Raw genomic sequence first — 15,003 nt, forward strand, 5'->3', positions numbered from 1 at the left:
AAAGAGTATCTTCTGAAGTCTTATACTTTGTTTAACTGAAAAATAGAGTGAAAACTTAAAGTGTATGCTTCTGTAAGCTTATGTTGTATATATTTGTATGATGCATATTCTGTGATTTAGGAATACTTGTACACACTCACAATACCTGTGTGTGATTGCAGAACATCATAGTTCCTATTTACGCCTGAAATATATGGAAAGAGAATTTGAGCCCATAACAATTTCTATGAAATAACTTGCCACTTGAAATACACTGGCTTTTAAGTTATGCTGCTCAAGTACTGTAATTAAGATATTTTCAGAAATGTTGCAAACTGAAAAAGTTTACATAGTTGTGTGTAAACAGAAATAAGAATATCAAACTAAAAACTGTAAGCCAATAAAAAGGAAGCGGTGATTTCAGATCAGATACAATAGTTGATAGAGGTGTTGCTTTACAAGAGGGGCCACGTAAAAATTTCCAAAGCATAAAGTAAAGAACTCTTTATATATTAATTTCATAGCTGCCCTCTGGATATGAGCCTGAGAAGTTCATTAATGCTTGCTCTGTATTCAGATCATGTCACCGTAGTTTGAAGTGAATGTGAAATTACTTTTGGATGCAGAAACAAAAAAGGATCTGAAAAATCCTTTGAAAGAAATATTTCTTTTTTAAAATTCTCTAAGGCTATAGTGTATTATACATTTTAACATTTAGAACTCAGTCAAGCATTTGTTTTGAAATGATGCTGTTTTACATGAAACCTAGTATAAAGAAAGTGTATGAATAGTTCTGTCCACATGTAGAAACTTTGATAAGGAGAGGGATTTTTTGTTTGTTTTCTTAAAATGCATGAGGAAATGTGCTCATTTGTATGTTATTTCAATAATTAATTTTTATTTACTTTGTTTTTTGCCTTAGATCTATACTCTGATTTGCACTAGATTCTTTGAGCCCGTTTCAGATTACTGGTTATGTCTGTGACTGTTTGGATATTAGTGAAAGTTGGAGCTATTCTCAAATTGTTTTACTTTGAGGTTCTTGACTTGTAAATCTCAGCCTTCGTTTCTGAACTTAATCTCTCAAAAATACAATCAATGAAAATAAAGGGCAAAAGTTACAGTACTTCATAAAGATGAAAAAGCTAGGATTTAAACAGTTGGAAAATCTTTTCCAGGGCTTTATGGAACAGAAGGCTATTAAAGCTAATTCTGCCTGGGATCAGAAATGAAAATCCAGCATGAAGTGGAATATTTCTAGCTCACTGTTAAAACAGTATCTCAAGATTCCTTGGGCCTAGAAACTGATCCTGGATTCTATGATCCTCTTGAATCTAGGCTGCCTGAGAGTAAAATTAGTGTTCAAGTTACTTGAGTTATCCTACCAGATATGAACTCCTCTCAATACCTCACAGCCACAATTTTAGTTCCTGGATTTTCATCCTTTTTGTCTTCCTGTATTCTAACAGCAATTTAGGAACAGCATAATCGTTATCCATTTCTCCTTAGACATTGAAACACACTAAGTAATTTTCTATTCCTCATTTTTATTGCAAATATATGAACATTACTTTTAAACAGTATTTCCTCTTTTATCTTTACACTTTTCCCCAGTTCAGTGCTTACTCTAAAATACATTATTTTGTAGGCCAAGGTTTTTTTCCTGCCTTCTTTGTTCCACCTTCTTAATCAATGTCTTGTTGATATCAACCAACCACATTTCTTCCTGTCTTTTACTTTCACTATATCATGCATATGAAACAATTTTCCAGTTTCCACTATTCACCAAAATAGCAAATACTGCTCTGTACAGTCCAGCATTCAGGAAAATCTCTCATCTGGGACAGAGAGTTTTTTTATCTCATGTCACTCTGAATCCATCAGTGTCTGTGTCCTGCAGGCAAATAAATGATATAAATATATTAGTCAAAAGTACTTGCTTTTGTTGTTCATGGCTCCTTTTATTGCTTATCTTGTAGTCATTCACAGCCACCCCATTAACTCTTGTGGTCTCTTTTAGCATTTTTTTCCTTTTATTTTTTTTCCCCACAGAGTGACTACTTGATTCTCTTTTGTCTTTTCTCTGTGGAAGTATGTGTAGTCACTGTTGATCTGATATGACAGACTTCAGTTCATTACTTCTAGGACACATTTACATTACCAAAAACCTTAATTTCTGAGGTCATTCTTAGGTTATAATTTTGTTTGTCTGAAAGCTCCCTCCTTTTAAAGAAGTCCAACACTTTCCCTCCCAAAAGGAACAGCAGCATTGTCAAGATATTTACTCCAGCCTATGCCTAAGAAAGACAATAAGCACCTGTGCATCTTCAGTGACTTCAGAGCCCTTAGGACTGGGGTCTTGTCAAGACCATCCTGCTGCTCAGTGCCACACCCTAGTTCCCCTTGACTGTTCAAAGTTGCAGTCAGCAGGGCAGCACCAGCTGGGATCAGTTCAGCCTGCTGCAGCTACTCACACTGCATGTGCACAAGGCAGCGTGGCTGGACATGTTGAGTTTTACTTACACTTTTATTTATATCCCCCAGTTCAGAATCCTACAGAGATATATGGGCTAATACGTAATTTGACAGTAACACATTTTGAATTGTCTGACACACCGGTGATCTCAAAAACAAAGTAATGTTCTCAAGGTTCTTATTCTTAACCTTTTTCTTGTGTTTAAAAAAATATTGGCAGTTCATTCCAAATAAAATTATGCTGAAAACCTCGCTGTATGAAATTCTTTCTCAACTTACCTACCTCAGAGCTCAGCTTAATCAGCAAGAACACCACACTGTGCCATTTTTTTTCCCACTTCCTTTGAGTTTAGCATTTGTAGGTACATAAAAGCTGGTTTGTGTATGTTTTGTGCAGGATGTGAGGTTTTTTTCAGGCAGAATTTCTGTTGTTTCACTTAAGGAAATTAGATTTTGCTTCCATTTTCTTTCCCGACTTTTGCTTTACCCAGCAGACATTTTCTAACATCAAAACCCTACTTTTGTTGAACATTCTCTGTTGTTCAAGTACTAGTTTTCTGTCAATGTAACTTTTTACTTCTATGAAATACGTGGGCATTGATCAAGTGTTCTTAGTAAGTTGTGAATTATTTCTGAATCAAAATTGAAAGCAGAATTTTAGGTTTCATAAATACATATATCTATGAAAATATCTGTTCAGAGTATATAGCTGAATTGAAGATAAATAAGCTCTACCTTCATCACATCTTAATGATGCAGTAAGGGAATACATAATGAAAAAAAGCGCCCTCTAAAATGTCTGAAATATCTGTGCTATTTATTCCACATTCAGGAGGACTAGGCAGGAGAGAAGAGTGCCTAATTCATATTATGATGACACAGCCTATACTCCTGAAAGGTATTTTAATTTATATAGTAAAAATAGATAGAGTTGAGTAATAAATTTTTATGAAGCGTAGTCTAAAATTCTAATTGACCTAGACTAATGATATTTAAATTTACAGTGCACTTTATGCCATATTTCTCTAAATACAGAACAACTAATCTCCATAGTTTTAAGTACCTCATTTCCTTTTTAGCCCTCCATTAATTTGACTTTGGATTTTTTTAAGCATAATTCTTAGCTTGAAAAATTTTTTATTCATTAGATGTGGGAGGAAAACTGAATAGCACAGAGGAGCTTAGGTACAACTGAAGGTTTTTTCTAAACTTAACTGCACCATAATTCCAATGGCTAACCTTTTCTGTCACTAGGAGAGATTCTAGGGCAATTTACAGTCCTCAATTTCATTCTTTCAATAACCTGAGTACCCTAAGATGGTACTCAGTTTTTAGCATGTTACTGCCCACATTGACTTAAAAAAGGACTACTCAAATGCCTTCAAATTGGTTTTGAGTGTTTACCATGCTAGGAACCACAGTACTGTTGCTCTTCCTAAATTTTGTTATGTATATAATGTATCACAATGAGCATAGTATCACTAAAATCTGACATGCAATCTAAAATTCTTTGGAGTGTCTCTGGAAATAGTTATTTGATAGCAGCCATTCATATTTAAAGAGATAGGCCAAAAGAGAAGGAAATCTGAAGAGCAAGTCAATGTTCCTCTCCCTCTTTAAAATTAGGTGTTTTATACTTCTCTGTGCATTTTAAAGTCAGTGTCTGATTTTTGTCTATTTTATGGGAACAGGTAAAGCAGGGATCTTTTCCTAACAAGTAGCAAAAAAAATTGGTTTTATTTGATTGCTATAAATAAATACAGTCATATTTAAGAAAAAATAAAGTGCACTGCAATTTTAAGCCCGTATTTATGGTGTCTGCAATAAAGTAGTTTTATCAAAAACTCTTATTTAAAATACTGGTTAACTGGAGAGACTGGCTTTGGTTTTGAGGATATGGATTATCAGGGAGAGTGTAAAGATGTACCTGTCATCCTCCAGCAGTATTCTAATTGCTATGGGATTAAGTCTAAATCTAATCTAAAACTCAAGTAGATTTAACTGAAATGACTTTCATCCAGCCATTGATCTGGCTATAAACCATGGGAAAAAAAAAAAAAAAAGCTGCTCCCCATACCATCCAATTGGACATAGAATAAACAAGGGCAGCTGATTGATGTTTACATATATTGCACCTCATGCAATCTTCCCTCAATATAATATCCAGGAGATGTGGGGTTATTAAGTTTGTAAGCATACTGCAAACCCTCAGATTCTGTAGTATGAGGAGTTTGGAGAAAAGGCAGACAAGCAAAAAAATACTGCTGTGATTCCCAGGAACAGATTAATGAAAATTCTTGTATCAATGTATTCAAGCCATTAAAAAGTTTTTTCCTTTAGCCTATGGCTAATATTTTAAGTACATATAAATGATTTTTTTTTTGTCCAAATTGACAGCATAGTGGTGTCTTGATATTTTCTGATAATCCCTGTCTTCTCACTCACTGTCATGTGGAAATCATTGAATACACACAACATAGCAGTTCCCTGGCTTTACCTTAGAGAGATCCTGAAAGTATAAAACTCCAGAGATTTAGTTGAAACTCCTTAGCCAAATGGTGGATGATTTTTATCTAGTTTTAATATGCTGGAGTAGTGACACATAAGCAGTTTATCCCTGATTTCTTAAAGCAGCTTTTTTTGTCTGATTATTTCTTTTCTCAATGGTTTTTCTTAAGATAAAATACTTCTATATGTGATTTTTGTTGTCTTCAACTGATGTGCTGCTGCAAATGCTTGGGCAGCCTATATTCAAGAACAATTTAAAGAACACTTTAAAATTTACTTAGTTTTCATTGTTTGATCATTGAGATGAATTTTCTTCTGCTTCTTACATACCTGTGAGAAACCAACTACCCTATCAAATAGAAAAAAAAAAAGATTACAATTGGCAAGGTCATGTATTTGAAGTTAAAAGCAATATTTTGAATTCTTAATGCATATTAGGTTATTTTTGTTAATGTTTTGTGTCCACAATTAGTTTATTATCCTACAAGCTCAATGGCAATTGAAAACATGAAGACATTTATGTATAAAAAGACCAATTAGTCTTTATGTAACTGAAGTTTATGGCTTAACTGCTGAAAAGACTAGAGGTAAAATATAATAATTATATAGGGGAAAAAGCCTATAATCTTTGTGTTTGGTTTTGAAAAAGTTGGTTTTCTTCATACCTGACAGAAAGTATGAAATGTACAAAATTATGTTAAAACATTTTGAAATCTTCCCATTTTGTTGAGATGTGGTCATGTCACATGAATTAGAGTGTTAATAGTAATTCATCATTTTTTAATAACACTTCTTTATTTTGACTGCATTGAAAAGGTGGTACAATGGTGCAAGTTCATGGGCAGATGATATAGTCAATGGTTCAGCTGAAAAATATGGGTAAGTAAAGAGTGTAGTGTTACAGATAAAACTAAAATATATTTTGGATCTTTATGATAAGAGTTCATTTATAATTGTACCAAATTTATTCCTAATAAATGTACTTTTCTTGATGTCTTTCTTTCTTGACTCAGAACCAAAGCACTTATGTTCTAGTCTTTTTTCCAAGCTTAAACTGTTTTATTCAGTTAGAAATAGAAAAAGAACATTAATTATGTTTGAACTATTTTTAAAACATGTTCTCATTGTTCAGGGCTGCTTTAATGAAAAGAGGCTTTTTAGTGATACCTGCCTACATCTGTAGTGTTGGGGAAGGTGTCTGTGAGACCTAATACTTTTTTACTTTTAGAAATAATCCCAATTCCATCTGTCTAACCTGTCTCCCTTTGTGATTGATGCATAACCCATGCAAAGTGCTGTGTGCCTTAGAATCTGTAGCTCTTCCCAGTTGTGGCTGGCTTCTGATCAAGAAAGCACACAAATTTTCCTTGCTTTTAGTTCGTTGACTTTACTGCTTCTCCCTCATTTTCTTATTGCTCTTGCAAGAATTTTTTTTTTTTTTTTTACTTACTTTGTGAATGTGAACAGAGAACATGAGAGACTGTTAAATTGAAATGTAAAAAATCTGATAAAACCTAGAATGAATCCATCAATATTTTAATGTGGGCTTCTCTCTTCTTTAGAGAGGAGGGATTTGTGAAGGTCTTTTGCCTAAACATTAGTGCAGTTGCAGAGACTTGAGACCATATATATTCTCTAGCTTTGTGAACCACAGTGCCACTGTTCTTTGGCTCTTCATTTTTAAGTGCACAGCAAGGGTCATACTTATTACTTCACCCTGGAAATTTCATAAGCAAACTGAAAATGAACAGCATTTAAAGGAGGTTGTTAAGAGCTTGGTGTAACTAAAGCTTTTGCTTTTGACAGTCACATGAAATAGTCCTGTCTTACCTCTGTTTTCTTACTTTTTATGCTGAATAGATACTAACATAGGTAAATATCAGGGGTAAATATCTAAAAATAGTTTTTTAACATGAAAAAGAAATTTATTGGTTACTACTGTCTTTCTCCATTTAAATTTAGCTCCTAAAATGTTTGGCAAAAGAAAAAAAAAAGATAAAATCATTTGTTGTGAACCATTATGACTTTTAAATAAAACCTAAGGAATAGAAAACACTTTAATAAAGACTGCTGAAATGGATCAGATTCTGTACAGATCAATGGATTTAGAGAGTGCCTTTAACAGAAACTAAATGCTATTTTGCTCATTCATAATTTAAGAACTTAAAGGATTATAAAGTCTTACATACCTGCTCCTGTTTGAATGATCTGGTTGAAATCCTGGTCTCATCAAGGGACAAAACTCTTGATATCAGAGAGGTCAGAATTGCAGATCTATTGCCAAAAGTTAGGAAGAAGATAAACATGTAGCTGCAGTATATATAACTGCATAGTTACAACTCTGGTTGTGGTAATTTGCTATTTAAATATCTGGCATATTATTGGTGTTTGAAAATGTCACTGAAAAGAAAGCCAACTATGTATATGTGCCATATAGAAATAAAGTTATATTTAAGATCTGAGGAAAAAAATCCCACAAAATCCATCAAAAGCCAAGTACTTTTCGTATTTTGCATTTGGTACTGCACTTTAAAAAGACATATTTAAGTTATATGCTTAGTTTTAAGCCTACAACTACTTCAGCTGATTAGTCTGTAGTCTAGGTGCTCTGCATTTGAATACTCAAGCTCAACTAGGAAATTCTTCTTTTTCATTGCTTCCCTCTCAAGTCCTCTATGCATTGTCTTATGTACCACTATACTTCAGCCATGAGACATCTTAATTAAAACCCAGATGTGGTCCTGATTTTGCTCATACATCGTAGTATAATATTCAAGTTGAGTGGGTGAAATATTGTGTTCTGAAATGGGCAAAACTGTGGAATATATTTATAATATAAAGCTGAAAGTGTTATATTTTGGAATATTTCCAGTACTTTAATGGAAGTTTAGATTATTATCTAGAGAGAATCACTGCAGTAGATTCAGTTATACAACTGAGCTGGGGTGAAGGAGAGGAGAGGATTTCAGCTCTCATCTTTGAGAATTTTGAATTCCCAGCTTTTGAATCCTAATCAGCTTTATCATGATCTTCAGTGAGTCATCTCATGAACACAGAGATGCTTATTCCTGCAGGGTGATTCTTTTACACGTGTCAGTTGAGGGTCTGTGTTAAGGATGTTGAAAGTTAGAAGTAGTTGGCAAAAAACAAGATATTATATAAGGCAGCTGGCTATATAAGTCAAAAGACACATTGCAAGTACCAGAAGCAATAAAGTAAAAACATCTACAACGTTTTTGCACATAAAAATGATATGAAATGCATTTCATTTTAGTCTTCTAAGGATTTACATTACTTATTGGTTTTATTGATATTTGATTGTAATAGCTAGTTAAAGCTCTAACTGCATCAGAAAGACCATAAAATAGTTTGGGCTGGAAAAAACGTTGTCTGTTCTAACTCCCTCTGTGAAGTATAACTTTGCTATTCCTCAGCAAATATATCAATGATGACACATATTTTGGAGAGTACAGGTGTAGATCTATATGCTTTCCTTAAGCATTTTTATAATTGTACCATGCCATGTGTTAGTATGGTCAGCTGTGTCGGCACCACATGGTCATGAAGTGACTGCAGTGTCAGGTCCAGATGCCTGAGCAAGCTGTGAGCAATTGCAATTCTGTGGCTGCAGCAGAACGCAGGAGTGGGGAGCACAACGTGCCTGGGATCATGGCAGAGTTCCCTGCTTTGTCTGCTTAGCTGAGTTAGCAGAAGAGTTCAGACTGTCATTTTGCAGTTAATCACACCTGTCACTTTCATGGAGATATAGTGGTGGTTATGCTATATAACACAGGGCAGTTTGCACTTGACCAGATCATATCATGTATGGATGTATGTATATGTGTATATATATGTGTGTGTATATATATTACATATATTAAAAACATTACCGAATATTACAGCAACCAAAATATCTTGTTTTACCTTGTTTTTTAAACCAGAGTAAAAGCTTTACATTCCTTTTAAAAACTATAGCAGCACATGGTTTTATATTAAGTTCCTTTATGAGTATAGAGGAGTTTTCCTTTATGAGTATAGATGAGTTAGTTACTTGCTGAGATATCCTGTCACCAGTTTTTCTAGAGATTGGACAATGTACTGCTCTTTCCCATTTTCCATTGCAATATTTATGACTCAAATTTAAGTTTTTTTGGTACTAGAAATATCATTTGGTTTTAGACATGCTTATCTGTGTTATGCTAACAGAGGATCTTGTGTCTGTGACTAAACAGCAAAGTTCCTATAGCTAGTAGAAGAGTAACATGTCCAAGGATTGAAATCCAGCAGCCATCCACAGACACTGACAGGTATTGCTATTGTATATTAGCTGGAGTTCGAAATTATGATACTTAGAAAGTGTGCTGTTGCATTTTTTTTGTTCTGTTCAGTGTTTCTAGATGAAAAAGATACACTAGGAGCTGAATTGTAGTGTACTGTAATCCTACAGCACTTCTATTTTTATTTCTTCAGTTTTTTGTTACAAGAAAAAAACCTAATGCTAAAATGGTGATTGGCATGATCTCATCATTTTTACAGAGTAAAAATATTTAACATGAGCTTTTAAATAAATGGTTTTCAGTAATATTGGGGGAAAAAATTTTCTATTTGTTATGTAAGCTGTTACAATTGCTTACTGTTGGAAAATGTTAATTTTTTATAAAGCTTTCTCTAACCATAAGTTTAGATCAATGACTAATAATTTGTTGAAAATTCTTTTTTATTTGTTAAGAAAAGTAACAAATCTGAAAAATTAAAAATCAGAAAGTCTATTTACTGCATTGGGAAAGGAGTTCTCATTTGAAATTTGCAGTGTGTATATATATATGTGTGTGTGTGTGTGTGTGTGTGTGTGCGCGCATATATGTGTGTATATATATATATATATATATATATATATATATGTAAATTGAGATCAATCAGTATATAAAATAAAATTTGGGAACACCTTTGGTTAGGTACTACAGCAACTAAAATTTACAGTGGTACGTAAATGATATTAGATTCTAGTTCTAATACTTGATGGGTTTGGAACAAGAAATTAGACTGTGAATATTCACAGAGTTTTCTGTGTAGTGGCTTATGGAGAACTCAGACAGTCTCATAGGGATTGGCTTGCTTGGTTTAGAAGCAAACACTGCTGTACCTGTTCCTCAGAGTAAGGGAGAGTTATTCTTACAAGTCTTGCAGACTTTGGCGTGGAAATTAGCCATCTACCATGCCTGTCTTCCCTAGCAAGAGTAGAAGGGTGCTACAATAGGCAGTACTAGATGGAGGAAGTCATTATTTGATGTTTCATTAACTGTATTTTCATAATGAAAAGTCTGTTAGCAAAGGTAAACAGTGCTAGTGTACATTAAAATATTATATGGATGTTGAATAGTTTAACTAAGACTACCATATTTCCCTCTTTAAAAATCAGTAATTCATATAATATGATTTATAATGAGAAAAGAAGAAAGTTTCATCTAGAAAATTTGTAACCCTAGGTCTTTAAGAATGATGTCTGAAAATTTAGAAACTTCCATTTTTAATTTAACTTCCTCCCATAAGTATGGCTGGATTTAAATATTCATGCCTAACTGTTTACAGTGGTAAGGAAGGGTTTTCACTGCACAAGCAGGTTATCAGATAGTTTTCCTTAAAAGAGACAGTTACTGAAGACTGTAGTACATGTGTTTACTGTTTAAAGGATAAAAGAATAAGTGAGGATGAAGACCAGAGAGTAAAACTATTTTTTGAATTGCTCTTTATATGATGCAAAACCACAAAGTGAAGCTTTCAAGTGGAAGATTGTCCCCTTGACAAAGCCCTCCATTTGCTGTAGTGGTTATTGAGAGGATTGCAGCCTGTAGCCTGGAACCTGAGGGTGACAATCAGTTTGGCCTCAGGACTCAATTTAGTCTTCAAATCCTTCAGTCTACAAAAGAGCATAGCCTCAGCTTCAAAGCTTTACTGCCAAAATCCACCCTCTCCTCCACTTCAGGGAGCTCCTGGTTGTTTTTGCACTTGAAGGAAATGCCCACTGGAGATTGTAGCAAACTGTATATTAGCTACTGAGTGTGACATTCTTGAGGCCTTTATCTGTTTAGCTGCAGTTGTTCCATGATGTTCTGCAGAGCACAAAACCTGCCCACTAAGCCATTAGTATTGATCCCAATGGTAAGTAAGAATGCCTCCTTCCTTCTAATCAGGCAATAGGTCAGAGCCCTAATATCCTAAAAATGACTTTTTATACCTATAGAGCCAAAGAGAATGAGGCCTTAAGAGTAGCAAATGGGAGCCTTAACTTCTCATAAAGTCTTTATGAGAAGCATGTGGTTGCCACTCACCTGTTCCTCTGTGGGTCCTACTGCTTGTTGGAAGGAGAGAGGAATGGAGCATGGAGTGATACCCTCACCATATTGCCCAGTCCCTGCTGCTGGGTGATCCAGTAGTCCTCTACTCAATGACAGCAGAAATGCTGACAGGCCCAAAAAAGTCTCTGTAGGCTAATTAATATTCTTAACTATGTGGATAAATAAGATAATGGCGGGTTTTTCAAGACCTGGACATAATTATTTGTAATTTTGTTAAACTTAGGAATATTTTTTCTTGGAATTTATTCCCATAGTCAAAGAATGTATTCTACGGTCATTTCTTACCATCATGCAGATGGGTGACATTTTTCTCACCTTCCATAACACTGAAACCTCACTTAAAGTGTTACTTAAACTAAACAGCATTCCTATCAAAGCTAAGGTTGTGTTTCTCTGTCTATCAACAATGTAAAAGAAGCGAGACAGTGGATGTTTTTGCTGATGAAGCTTCCTATTCAGAAACAGAACTGGTAGAAGAAGAAGTGAGGTAATCTTGTTGTGGTTTCGTGCCAGGCTCATTGTACTTTTCCTACAATCTTTAGTGCCTCAGCTTATAATTACCATTTATGTGTTTCACTGTGGTGTGTTTGCTTGTTAGGAGCTTATAGATGTAGGTTCATGATGTGTGGTATTATTCTGAATCTGTCTGTGGCAAGCCCTTTGTATGCTCTAGGAGTGCAATTATGACCTCATGGAAGGCCTGAAAAGACTGTTTTTAATGAATATTTTATAAACACATTCAGCAAAGTCAGCCACTACACTCTTTTATAATGCTTTTAGAAATAAAATGCTGTTACTAACATAAAAGTCTTCATAATAAGGCTGTGGTATGTCTCTCTCCTTTTTGATACTAATTAAAATTTGACTTCTTGTTACACTTAATCACCATCAAGCCACTCATTGTATTAACTGACTTCATTGTAAAATGCATGACTTCGCTCAAGGAAAAGTCCTGAAGGGTACACATTCCCCATTTGTATTCTGTATCTGTTCGGTTACTCAAGGAGAGCTGGGAGGAGTGTGGTTTTAATAAATAGCTGCATTAGGGTATGAATTTTACTTTTAAAATTGCTTTGATTTAATATATTTCAGGATATTGCTAACAAATATTACTCCTTGAAAACAGACCAATTACATTGAGAAAAAAGGTGGGGCTTGATTAATTTCTGAAATAATGGCCTGATTAATAGCCTAAGATAGTGGAAGATATCACTGCTTGATCAAGAAATTCTCTTTTACTCAATCTAATTTCTTCCCATTGCACCTCTAACAAAAACTTTTTCCACTGCTGTTTTGGTACAGTTCCATAGGCTATGGGTTAAAATAATTTTTAAACTGCAAACCAATTTTTTTCTAGTTGTTGGAACCTCTGTAAATACTGAAGATGTAGATTCATCTGGTTACAGTCTCAGCACCACATATGAATCTATCACTTATTGACTAGCCTGTATGTAACAGACATCCCCAACTCTAATAATAGTTGACAGTGCTACATGGTAATCTAGATTGTGGACTTTCCTACAAACAAGAGTGCTACCTCTAGAGAGAATGCAATCTCTTAAGAAATCTGTAACAATCTATTCATATGAGGAAAAAATGCACAAATAAACTGCTCTGTTAGCGAGTTCTTAACTTTATTGAGACTTAATATTATGTCAGCTACTCTTTTATTCACAGGTTAATACATTAATAGACAAAATAATAATATTTTAACCCAGAAATTGTCAGGAAACAGACTATTGCATGGATAGTCATTACTGAGACATTGGAAACATTTCAGCCCATTTATCAAGAGTATGGAGCAAGTCAAATCATACGTGTAAAAAAACTATATGTTATCAAGAAGTTATCTCAGAAAATTTGTTCCCCCTAAAAATGTATGTAATAAAATGATTTGCTCCAAACCAATATCATGCAGCATATTTTATAACTAATAGAAAAGTCAAAGTTCAACTGAGCTGCTTTTTGACTAACATTACAGGAATTGTGAAGCAGCAGATAGACAGCCATATCAAAGATCCAGATCAACAGAGCAACGTCCTGTGCTAGAGCGGACCAACTCCCGCTCCCGATCCACAGAGCGTCCTGACTCAAACCTCATCAGGTCGATGCCTTCATTAATGACTGGAAGATCTGCCCCTCCTTCACCCGCCTTACCGAGGTGAAACAGACAAATCAGTCGGACTAAACCCCTTCTGCCCCACCAGCTCACCATTTTATTTTCCCAGTAGCTGATTGGTATCGCCTCATCCTTAGCTGATCACTAGCAGCAATAGATACTAACCCTTTCAGTGTGAACACACTATTTATATTCTACTCTGGATATAATGGTGTGACTACCATTGCAAATTGCTTGCTAACAGTATTTAACTACGTTTGTTTATGATTTCTCATTTGTCAGGAATCCTGGATGGTTTCCACATAAAGCACCTCATAACTGTCATATTCTTCTCTTACAGAATGAGAAATTATTTGTGTTCATCAGACATTGCTTATGGAACAATCATCATAACATCAAATGAAACTATTTTTTTTTTAAAAAAAGTTTCTTTAGATGCACTGTACTAACTTTGTCTATTACTTATCATTTTAACCACCATTTTCTCTGACTACATTTTACTGTGCCATAGTCTGTACTGTTCCTGTTTGACTACCCCTTATTGATATTTTGAGGATTTCTATACGTTATTCTTAGCTTAAATAAACATAATACAATAAAAAGATGAGCACATTCTGTTCTAGATCGTGTTCAGGAAAGCCTCTCTGTATTTTAGAACTGCAGAATTCATTCTTTTGTTTTCTGAAAGTTAGAGTTAGTATCATCAAATCCCCAGTGAAAATTGAGTCAAATATCATTGTCTTTCCTCAGTTCATTATTCTGTTTAGAAAAATTCATGTAATATCACTGCAACTCAAAGATAATTTAAAGAAAATACAAGCTGAGTAAAGATAATTGAATTTGACTTGTGAATAAATTTATGTGTATGTGGCTATTATATCCATATGCACATGAATATGTGCGCAACACATTTTCTGGCTTGACTGTGTGAAAAAGCATCTTATGGAAGCATCCTCAGCCTCAATTTGGCTTCCTTTTAATGGAGAGATTTCTCTTTTTCAATCAGGTCTTTTTCTGAATAGAGATAATAGTTTCCCTCTGGGAGTGCAAGGGTCCCAAGTGATGTAAAGTCTGCTTAGTCACGTTATCAGTTCTTGACGGTATTTAAGAATGACTTTGTCATTTAATGGCTGTGGTTTGTTTTGATATGTGTCTCCTAGGTCACATCCTCGAACTGGGTCTGTCCAGACAAGTCCATCAAGTACTCCAGTAGTAGGGCGAAGGGGCAGGCAGCTACCGCAGCTCCCACCAAAGGGGACGTTGGAGAGAAGTAAGTGGATGGTTTTCTCCCTAGTGACATTACCAAATTGCTCATGGAGGTCGGTTATTTCTTCATTTTTCTTTTGCCATTACAGTTGAAATCTCTTGAGTTTTTGTGTACAGAGTTGGGATTTGGTAATGGTATTGCATTTTGTACTGTGTTTTCTTCTATCATGTTTTAACATCTACGATACTCTTGGCTGACATGAATAATCAGCAGTATAATGCACACAGAACAAGGTGGACTATTAGCATGATCCTGTTCCTTTTGAACTCAGTAGGTGTTTTGTCATTGACTTCAACAGG

The 15,003-nt window shown here is 34.7% G+C and overlaps 1 protein-coding gene across 1 annotated transcript in view; it reads left to right on the forward strand.

The window, feature by feature from the left end:
- Positions 1–15,003, forward strand: part of RIMS2 (regulating synaptic membrane exocytosis 2) — a 446,152-nt gene that overhangs the window by 298,832 nt on the left and 132,317 nt on the right. The window contains exons 19-20 of the mRNA XM_059865145.1: positions 13,300–13,479; positions 14,598–14,707. Of these exons, the coding sequence (XP_059721128.1) occupies positions 13,300–13,479; positions 14,598–14,707 (290 nt within the window). The remainder of the gene's footprint in view (positions 1–13,299; positions 13,480–14,597; positions 14,708–15,003) is intronic.

This window comes from Haemorhous mexicanus, chromosome 1 (genome assembly GCF_027477595.1).
Source record: "Haemorhous mexicanus isolate bHaeMex1 chromosome 1, bHaeMex1.pri, whole genome shotgun sequence".
Taxonomy (NCBI): domain Eukaryota; kingdom Metazoa; phylum Chordata; class Aves; order Passeriformes; family Fringillidae; genus Haemorhous; species Haemorhous mexicanus.